We start from the raw sequence: 11,801 nt of genomic DNA on the forward strand, positions 1-11,801 counted from the left end.
AGTTTGTAGCTTGGACAAGGAAGAATTTTCATTAAGTGTATGCAGGATAACCTAAGCTGACTTGGAGGAAAGTGTGAATAAGTGTTTTGCGAAGATCCTCGATCCTATATCCGAAACAATTTGGTTTTCCTATTACATGTGAGTTCTTTTGGCTTTCATGTTGTGTTCAAGCCTTCTATGAGATTATCCATTGATCATTTGTCCTAATTGTGTGACATGATCGTTCTTGTGATGTCACTATGGGTAGATAGAGCTTTCTATGTTTCTAAAGGTGTTTTGGGGTCTTTGTGCATTCTTGAGTTGTCTCAAAGGTAAGGGAAGCTAACTTTTGATTTCTTTATATGTTGAATTGTTCACTTGTTTGATTTTGATTGATATTCTTATGGGATGATTTATTTTCATGAGTTTTTAAGTTGAGCTATAACATTAGGTGAAGAGTTTCAATTTCAAGGGTTTATATGTATGTCATGAACTAATTAATGTGATTTTGAAGTTTTGAATTGTATTGAGCATATCTGTTTGGTTTGATTATGGTTAATTTGTAATTAGTATGTGTTTGTGGGTTGTTTGAAGCTTTTGATTTGAGTTAAAACCCTTGGGCCAACCCGACTCATCACTAGTTTGAGCCGGGTTGTGTTTAAAGAATATTGTAAATTTTGGTACAGACCAAAATTGAACTCGGTCCACTAAGAATCCAGCTCACCCAAGTTGAACTTGTGGTGAGCTGAGTTGGTTCAACAACCCACCCATAAATTTTAAATTATATTAAAAAAATAAAAACCATAAGCCTAAACCGTCCTATGTTTTGGATTTGTTTATTCAAGACTTTAATATTATACATGGATAGTGACAACAATGATTTGATATTAAATAGTAATTTGTTTTGTGTTTTATTTTTTTGTATTATATTTGGAGTTTAACATGATTTTGGATTGTATTGTATTTTTTTTATATTTTGGATTCTATCTGGAGTTTAATATCATCTTGGATTGTATTTGGATTGAACTTTATTTAGATTTCAATTAGAAAAATATAGTTTTTTTTAGATTGAAAGAAAAAGAAATTGTAATTAAGTGAGTCAATGAGTCAACCCATTTAATCCACCAACCTATGGTGGGTCGAGCTAGATTTGAATTTTTTGGACTCGCTATTAAATGAGCTGGGTTGTATTGACTCACTAAGTAATTAACTCGTAGAAAGTCAGGCTGGACCAGACCAATTGGTTCATTTTCACAACAATAGTTAAAATGGAATGTTTCATTTATATTTGATATTAATTTCTATCATTTAAATTATTAATCAAAGATTATAATTTGAAATAGAAAAGCTCAACCATTATTTTTGCATTAGTTTATCCATTAACACTTTCAAGAAAAAAAAAGTATATTTATTAACTTATATAATTTATAACTCTGTCATATAATTTTTCTAAAGAAAAGCTATAAATAAATTAATATACGCATGAATTAAATTTAACTTATAAAAAATTATTTTACTTTTTTTTCTTATTTTCCTATTTTATACATATTTTTTTAATAAGTTTGTCTACACATGTTTTTTTATGTTGCACCTAAATTTTGACTTATATCATAAAATAAATTAAGAAGAAAACATGTCACAAACGAGGGGACCTTTAGTTTGCTTAATTATTATATTTTGGTAATGCAATTTTATTTACTAAATAAACTGATTCAAGGTTTAAATGAAATATCTAAATTAAAATATTCCAAACTAGTTTTATGTTTATTGTGATATATAGCGAAGGAAGTTGATTAGTGGTTAGAGTTTGATATAACTTTTAAACAATAAATAAAAATAAAATTATTTGTATTAATAATAATAATAATAATAATAATAATAATATTATTATTATTATTATTATTATTATTATTATTATTATTATTATTATTATTATTATTTTAAGTGCTATGTAAACAATTTTAAATTCTCTAACAACGTTCTTTTTAATAAATTTTCTTAAAAAAATTTGCCAATTTTAACACTACAATACCTAACTAAGAAGCTGGGAAACAAAATTTTGTCTCCCCTGTAACTACAAATGTAAAAATTCCTTCTTGTAGATTTTTCCTATAACTTATCAAATTCATGTACGTATGATATTTTGTTTGTTTGTTTTTCCTGCAGAAAAAAGTCATGTATGATAAATGCAAACAGCATGTTAACCCAGAAACAATTTGCGTTGGTTTCAACACATACCAAATCCATTTTGCAAAGAAATGCCAAATCCATCGGGCACGAATAACATGTAATCTGTGTTCAATTATATTATCCTTCAAATGCTAATAGTGTAGTCAAAGAGATGGAGTGATACAATTGATGCGTTATACCGTGCTTTTCTGATTTTCCGATCACAAGGCACACATTATCTTACCAAATTTATCCACATAGCGTGATATATATAAATATATAAGTGCTAAAGGAGGTACTCATACTCCGTATTAGTACAAAATTAAGGTACTCATAATCCATAGATCCTAGATTAAGAGCATTTCCCACCCAAAACTGGCCCAATTACTTTTGCATTACAATAGTACTATAAAACCATTTCCACACATTTGTTTTCTTGCATTGGTTTTTCTGTGTGAGCCTTTCCGTGTTTCACAAACTTGTTTCAAGTATCACTCTTTCACTCAATTCTTTTGCTTTCTTCCCTATCATTCTTTTTTACTTGGTATGCTAGAAAGTGTGGATAGACATTTTTCCTTGTGCTTTTTCAGTCTTGATTTCTTATCTGATGGAGTAGTGGATTGAATAGTGTTGCAGGGTCTGAATTGGTGCTTGATAGTGCATGTAAACGTTTCTCTGGTGTTTGTTGTCATAATGTTGGATAGGAGAGTGATTAGGATAGGATTATTTTCCCTCGTATTACTCCTATGCTAATCGTTAAGGACCAGTGTGATGACACCATTAATTGATGCTCAATTAAACCTTTAAGTCCATTGTTCAACTCTTCGCCTAATGACAATGAAAGAATTCTATATTCATTTGAACTTTTAATCGCTTGAAGCTTCGGTTCATTTGATATTGCTAACATAATAATTATTTACATTTCTTCATCTGGATTTTGACATTGATTCTTGTGCCAGGATGAAGACAGGGAGAAGAACACAAACTTTTAGAATCAGTGGGGCTGTGCCTTTTTATCCAAATTTAGTGGTCAATTCTGTAGGTGGCAGAAATTTGGAGAAGTATCAGCTTGGTGGGGTTATATTTGGTTGCAAGAACAACACAATGAAAGAATGCCAATCAAAACTAATCTTCGGTTAGTTTTTAACTCTTCTGTATGTGATTTCTTTTATTGTAGCATTTGCAAGATTCTGATGCCATTAGTATGAGTATAAAGATGAATGAATCAATGATATTTTATATTCAAAATATGACTGTGTTAACATACAACACTGAAGAATTTCACTTGAACTATATTTTTCGAAATTCTTCAAATTAGCATGAAGAAAAATGTTATAATACACTTTATTAATTCATTATCCTTTATTGGTTGAAACTTCTTAGTAGTTACAACTTCAATAAATTTCAACTAACATCACACTATCAGTTAGGAGTGTTGTAACAGTTGCTTGCACTCATCTTAGGATGAAATCATTTGCTTTAACAATGAAACCCCTCATTTTGAAGGTGGGGTTATGTGACCATTAACTCAATAGTATGTGTTTGTTTTAACAGGTTTACCAGCAAACCACTTTTCCTATGTGAAGAACATTGATCCTGGCCTTCCTATTTTTCTGTTCAACTATAGTGACAGGAAGCTCCATGGAATTTTTGAGGCATCTAGCAAAGGGAAAATGTACATTGACCCTTACGCATGGATTGATGATAATTCAGAATTGGATAGAACACAATATCCTGCACAGGTATATCACTTGCTACATGTCTACCTGCCAAACTCTAACCCTCATTGTTCATGATAATAGTGGTCAAGTATTCATGTCATTGTTCACCCAAACCTGCTATTAATGATTTAAGGTGAAAGTTCGTGTGCGTCTTCAGTGCCAGCCACTATCTGAAGATATATTTGCACCAGTAATTGCAGGCAACTACTACAGTAATAACCATTTCTGGTTTGAATTAGACCATAGACAAGCAAACAAACTTACTTCATTACTAGCTTCTTTAGCATTTGCATCTGGTTGTAATTTGAAGTGGAAAACTGTGTCTCCATCTCTTCCATCAAAAGAAGGTGAAGCATTTGAAATACATGAGTCAGAGACACAACATTTTACAAGATCAAATAAGAGAACATATTCCACTGAAGTTACTTCCTCTTTAGATGGAGACATCAGATCATTGGATACTCAAGCAGTAGTGGAGGAGGTTAGTGAGAATGAGTTCAACCTTGTATATGAGAAGCTAAAGAAAATGGCTCTTGGTCATGAAAGTCAAGACCTCTCACTGTCAGACAATGTGAATGACACTCCTGATGAGAATGATGCATGCACAGTGGAAAATGATGAGAATGAGAATGACACTCATGATGAGAATGATGTGTACATTGTGGAAAAGGAATGTCATGAGGTGCCAGAATGTTTAGAGAAGGAAGAAAATTCAAGTACTCCAATTGAGCATAAATACTCCATTGACAAGGTATAAACATGCCTTCAATATACATTTACACTTTCTTAAATGGTATTTTTCTAATCTTAGTTTGAGTTAAATTTTACTCATTTATAGTAGTTTTTCAAGGACTAAAGACACTTGATTTTCTTAATCATAACATGCATAAGTCAGTCTTTAATGCTATAAGCTATTAAACTAACCTTGATGAATTTGTAGTTGATACAAGAAGTTGAAGAACTCATGACTTTCAAGCAAATGCAAATACAAAACAATTGTCACCTTGAGCAAAAGCTGGTACTCCTTTCTATATTATGATCAATGTCAGTTAAATTTTGTTATCTTCCACTACTCATCTCTTTCATAATATATTGCTTGCATGTATAAAAATTTAAATGGTTACACATGGGACCAACATATTGAACTTCTTAATTTGTCAAATATATGAATTCATTTTAAGTAATTATCATCTCATAAACTTGAAACTTTTTCCTTTGTCTGAAATTCTAAAATATGCAGAACTGTGCTGTCTTCCTTTTAGTTCTTGTAAATAAAATTCACTCTGCTGATTCTGATCATTCATTTTCATTCAGCCACATTTTTCATAAAACTTTGGTTTCAATTCTTAAATGGGGCCCACTTTTTTGACCCCCTATTCGTGCAGTGGATACAGTAGATCCAAACCCCACCAAAATTTTATTCCTGTGAATGTTTGATCCGATGAAGAATCAAAACCAAGTACATTATTAAATTGAAATATCTAGACTGCAAGTTAAAACTATGAACATAATCATCATTTGGATTAACAGTTGGTACCTTTAATTTTACCAAATTTTCTGATCTTAAGTCTTTTATGCTTATTTTGTTTACATCATTCCATACCAGAGGGAGGCAGAATTGAAAATTCAGCATCTAATGGATCGTTCTAAAATCTTAGAATCAGCATCTAGTCTTATTCAGACACATGTTGAGAAGACAGTTATTCAGTCACATGATGAGCAACATATAGATCCTGAAGAGACATTATTTGTAAAAGTGTTTTTTGATGCAGAATGGTGGTTATCAACTATTGATTTATATTGGTCTTTCCAGCTTATGATCAAGTCTCTCTATCCTATGAACTCAACCTCAATGACACAGCTAAACTGTGAGTTTCATATGTCTTTTTTCTTTTGATGAAAAAGAACATGCTTGGTATTATTATATACTATTGAGATCTATATAAGTTTTTCATTTTATGTTGTTTATGACAGAATTTTTGTTAGCTTTTGTTGTCATATATGGATCATATAATCCAATTTTCTACAAGTGCACATTGTATCCCTCTCTAAATAAGAAGGGAAGTTTATCAGTAGTTTCTTTAACCAAACAAATATTTTCTGTTTATGGTGTTTATGGCATTGACAACTTTGTAGTTACTAAAGTGCTTGATTTAGATATTGGGAAGTGGATCTCTCCTGGTTCAAGGCTAGACAAGGTAAAATATGATAGTTTATGGGTGTTATGAATATATTTATTTCATATACTTATATTTTACATGTTCTATGTATAAACAGTTGTTTTTTTCAATATTTTTTTCTTTTAAATTTAATACCTAATAAATTAAACATTCATACCATCTACATATTTATTAAGTTGTTCAATACATAATTAAAATGAAGTCTCTTCATACACCACCATATGAAAAACATATCATTATATATTATGATACAAAATGTAAAAATTATATTAAAAAATATTGAGAGATAAACAAGAAAAATCCAAAAACATTTGAGAAATTTAAATTAAAATAAGTACAAATAATAAAAAAAAATTAGTAACGTATATAAAAATATTTAATTCATTAGGTATTCCATTTAAAAAATATCTAAAATTTGAATGTTAATTAAGCTTATTTGATATAACAAAAGCACTAGATAAACATAAGAATTTTCACTTTTATCATTATGAAGTAGTTATAGGGATATTAAAAGTATCACTACCATTCATGACCACCCATCCAATACAATCAATCTTAAGTTAAATAAATTGATTGTTTAGGACAAACTAAACCCAACCAATCAAATTCGTTGTTTGTGGAATTTGGTATGCGATTTAGGTGCTCACTCCCATGAAGACAATTATTATATATAATATTTTTTTATTTTAATTCATTATTTATATATTTTTCATAAAAAGATTGTAAATTATATATATTAAACATTATTTTATTTATTTATTTATTTCTTATGGTAATCTTTTTGTCTAAAATTCCTTAAGAGAATCATAGTAAGAACTTGGGTTCTAAAACTAATTATTTGCAAATATCAGACTTCCATATCATATTTAATAATCTATCTAACTTTTACTTAAATTGTAAACTCACTATAAGGTCTTTATAGTTCTATAATAGCTCTTTTTTCCGTACAAACAATTTTTTTACAGTATCACACTCTAACCACAGATGTGATTAGGAACTATATTTTGAACGTGTAAAGATTTTCTTATTCTTTAGTTTTTACAATTTAAGATTTGATTTTTATTTTAATCATACGAATTGTTTAATCAAAATACAATAAAACATATTTAAAAGTTATATCAAAATAAAGTAGTAAAAAGACTATTTTTTTTAATTGTAAAAAATTATTTGGGTATCAATATACTAAATCTAACTTAATTCAATATTAATGAGATTATTTTAGTTAAAAAATAACACAAGTCTAATTCAATCAAAATTATCAACTATTTTAATAAGATTAAGTAAAGAAACCAACTGAATTTCTTGTTAATTGAACTTATTTGTTAATCTATGTATTTGTCATTTTAGAAGATGTTGTCTTTTCTTTCACAATTGTTTATTATAGATATTGTTTTTAAAGCATATGTTAAATTAAGTTTTTGTTTTTATATTCTCAGATATCTGCTATTGCTTTTGTGGGAATCAACCGTCTAATTCTTTTTAATACTATTCTTGAAAATGACGTAAAGTATCTCAAGTAAGATTTAATTACACAAATTTAGCTTGTTTTTTTTTTATATTATATATCATTTCTGGATTTAGATATAAAAATAATAATTACTTTGATATTGATTAGAAATGGTATATAATTGTATTTCATGATTTTTTTAAACAATAAAAAATAATTTTAATAATTTAAAATAATATTTGAATTTAAATGTAAAAATATTTTTGAAATAATAATATCAAATAAAATAAAAATTTAATAATTTTTTTTTTGTATTTGAGTAGAAAGTAATATACTAGGGGACGTGTTTAACGATTAATGTTTTATTTTTTTAATCCATTTTTCCCATATTTATAAGTTACGAATAAAATGCTTTCATGAGTTAGAAAAATATCAAATATTTTCCTTATTAAAAACAGTCTATTTTATTTATTTAATATTTTATGAAAACAACAACTAATTGTTTTTGGATAACTAAGACGTTAAAATATACAAAGACAGGAATTGAAAAATTATATAATTTAGCGAGAATTTTCAACAAATATTTTGAAGCTGTAAAAGTTTAAGGATGTCATTCTTTCTAAAACAACAACTAATTCTTTTGTATTTTTTATATTTTAGTTAAAAATTTGTTGGATGTTTAAGGTGTATTTAAGAATTGTTTTTAGAGAATTGTTTATAGTAGAAGAAGAAATGCTACAATCCAATAACATTTTTACTTAAACTTAACTTAATATAGCATAAAACTAACTTGTATAATATATGCACTAGGTTTGAACTTCATCCTGTTAATGACAGTAAAATAAAGATGATTTGATGTATTCATCCAAAGATAATATATATGGTGAGTAACTATAAATAAGAATGTATGTTTTTAGTTTACCTATAATTACTTATTTAACTAATCTTTGTTATTTTTACAGCTATCAACTTAAATCATTATAACCTAATATTGAACTAAGTGATTCATACTATGTCATGAAATAAATGTAAAAAAAGAAGAAAGAAGGTATAAACGCAAAAATTACGTTATGCGAGCAGATTTTAATATTTTGAATAAATATTATCAAACTAAAATTAGGTAAGTTTTACGTTGAACAAGTTCCTTTTAATTTAAAATATATTTTTATAATTCCTTACTATTTTTAATTCAATTATATTTATTTATCGTTCTAATTATTAGTATTTGTCGTTCATTTATATTATTCACTATATATATATATAATAGGCAGATAAATATGGTTATTGAATTAGAGTGTATAAATATTATTTCTAAACCTAATATAAAATAAAATTGAGTAATTTAAGGACTAAATATATTTTAAAATCAAATATTATAATTATTATAATATTTATAACTTAAATATATACTCTATAGATTGATTCCTTAATAAAATGATGTAGCGATTTTAGTCCGCAAAATATTTGAATTATAAATACTATTTTTAAAGTTTGATAGTAAAACAAATTTTAAATAACTACAACAATTTATTCCTTTCAACGTTAAGTGGTGTGTTATTGAGATGTCGTAATAAAATGTTTACCATTTCAAAATCTAATAAAATAATCTATCCCATAATTTTATTTTCACATTAAAATAAGTGTAATTATTATTAAATTAATTGTGTAATGCTCTGTTGTTTCTATAACATTAGCCTCTAAACAAAAACTAGTTCGCGCGCAATACACGTTATTATTTTTTAAAAATCAAATATATTTATTACATAAAGTTAAGTTCATTAAAAAGTATAACTTATTTTTTATTTTATAAAATTAAATAATAATATTTTATTATTTTTAATATAGGTATGTATATTTAAATTATTCATGTTTATATTTTTTAATAAAATTTAATTTTTTCATACAATAATAAAATTAATTCAAATAAATAAAAATTTTAAGAATTATTAAAAATTATTTACTTTATATTTAGAAATAGTATTTTGTAATTGAATTTTTTTCGTAAATATTTTATTATAAACAATCTTTTAAAATATATAATTAAGATTATAAATTTTTTAATGAAAAATAGTTTTTTATTATATAATAATTAAAAAATTAGTTGTTTTGTTTGGAACATAAATTAGTTGAATTATGTTCCTAAATAATAATTTAATATAAAGGAAATTATTCTTAATATCAAAATAATTTATCAACTAAGTTATTAATAACAAATATTAGTTGATAATATTATTAACGAAATTATTATTTAACTATTATTAATATGAAATTCGACAACTTATTGATAACATTTTAAATTATTATTAATAAAAAACAACTAATTTATAAAATTATTATAAATATCAAATAATATATATATATATATATTAAATTTGTTTGGAACATAAATTAGTTGGTTTTAGTTTATAAACTTATAATTCCATATATTAGTTTATATTTATTTTGATTTCCCTGTTTCACATAAGCTTCCTCTCAAGAATTTCGTCCATACATTTCTTGCTTTCTTCATCATTTCTTTATTCCATAAAAAGCTCCAATTGTAAGATTGGAATATCATTATGGAATTTTTGGAAGCAAATTAGTGGTATAGTAATTGTGTAATTAAGTAAAAAAAGTCAACTATGGTATAAATTGTTATAGACATAGCATCGACTCGTATCAATTGTTTTATTACAAAATAGAGGTTAATAATTCATTATTTATTTTTTGTTTATCAACATAGCATTTAAATATAATATTTTTTATAACATTCTAATTTTTAGAATGTCACGAATTATTAAAAATCGGTAAAATTTAAAATTTATCACTGTGTGAAAACGTATTTAAAGAAAATCTTATCCAATTACATTATTTTAAGTAATAAAATAATGAAGGAAAGTCTCCAATTATAGTGTCTTAAGTTGTAAAATAAAATAGCTTTGAATGAATCTCAAGGTTATTCTCTAGTCAATCATGCCTTTAGAACATCTATAATATTATTTTCTCACATATAACGCATTATACGATCATCGTCGATAATTTCATTCACAAACATACAAACACAAACATGTATGGGGTAAGTTACTGATAAAACAATCATAACAACAACATACATATTGATTATATCAACCATAATCAAACACACAACAAGATACATACCTTCTAATTATACCAACCATAATCAAACACACACCAGGATACATACATTCTGATTATATCAACCATAATCAAACACCCCATACATAATAATAATAATAATAATAATAATAATAACAATAAGATTCTTAATCCTCTAACATAAATAATTCAATCATATCGAATTACTCAATCCTCGATCCCCGATCCTTGAACTTCGATCATCGATCCTTGATCTCTAACTCTTGATGTCATTACTAACATCTCACACATAGACCCTTAGTCTATCCACTCATTAGCACCCATGTTAACTACTTACTATAACCATTATAGTAACATCACTATCAACATAACATAACTTGGAGCATCTCAAGTATCATGATCATCATCATAGATACACCACCATCATGATTATCCCAATCATGAACAACACCATGAGCATCACTATACCACAATACCATAGTGCAAAGAGTCAATCTCACTCTTGTACCCTACCTCACCAACTATAACTGCTCCTACAGTCCACTAGTAGCCTCCCCTACAGATCATTTCCTTCCAATGCACAAAAGGCAAAAAGAAGCACATATCCACATATAGAACCAAGATTTATGAGGTACAATTAGTAGACTTATCCTCTACTCTCATGCTCATCAATCACATACTCAAGTACATCCCAACACTCACTCATGTTCCACTCTCAATCACAAGTCAAACTAACTCTAAACATAACAACTAACCTCAATCTAAGATTATCATCATGTTCCACAGCTCATCAGGCTTGGTTCATGTCCATTCTTCATCAAATTCACCATTTTTCATCAAAATGCATTGTGATAATCGATTATCACTTAAGATAATTAATTTGTTACTACCCAAACCACCCATAAGTAAAATCAAAGCAACATACCCAAAGAACCACACCTACACTAGTAGAGAACTCTACCCCTCATGCATGAGTTACACCACCAAAAAGCCCATCGTTTAAACAAACAACGTGATCTAGGAATCACACAACATCTACAATCACAACCACAGAGATTTAACTCTCCTTACAACATTATCATAAATTGATCAATGCATTCAAAATAATACCAAAATAATACCAAAATAAACACCAAATCACCAATGTAACATTTATATCACAATAGTTAAGTCCTTATTACAATTGCATCACACCAAACAACATCAATT

The 11,801-nt window shown here is 27.0% G+C and overlaps 1 protein-coding gene across 1 annotated transcript; it reads left to right on the forward strand.

Annotated features, from left to right (window-relative positions):
• Positions 1–3,108: 3,108 nt before the first annotated feature.
• On the forward strand, positions 3,109–5,778 carry LOC108346607 (uncharacterized). Its single transcript, XM_017585673.2, has 5 exons — positions 3,109–3,283; positions 3,703–3,890; positions 4,003–4,620; positions 4,810–4,887; positions 5,476–5,778. The coding sequence occupies exons 1-5, from the start codon at positions 3,109–3,111 to the stop codon at positions 5,764–5,766; spliced, it is 1,350 nt and encodes a 449-aa protein (XP_017441162.2). The 3' UTR covers positions 5,767–5,778.
• The last annotated feature ends 6,023 nt before the right edge of the window (positions 5,779–11,801 follow it).

This window comes from Vigna angularis, chromosome 9 (assembly GCF_016808095.1).
Source record: "Vigna angularis cultivar LongXiaoDou No.4 chromosome 9, ASM1680809v1, whole genome shotgun sequence".
Classification (NCBI taxonomy): domain Eukaryota; kingdom Viridiplantae; phylum Streptophyta; class Magnoliopsida; order Fabales; family Fabaceae; genus Vigna; species Vigna angularis.

Coding starts and splice junctions, on each gene's coding strand:
- LOC108346607 (XM_017585673.2), top strand. CDS start 3,109: ATGAAGACAGGGAGAAGAACACAAACTTTTAGAATCAGTGGGGCTGTG. Junction 3,284..3,702: donor CCAATCAAAACTAATCTTCG/GTTAGTTTTTAA, acceptor TTGTTTTAACAG/GTTTACCAGCAAACCACTTT. Junction 4,621..4,809: donor ATAAATACTCCATTGACAAG/GTATAAACATGC, acceptor ATGAATTTGTAG/TTGATACAAGAAGTTGAAGA.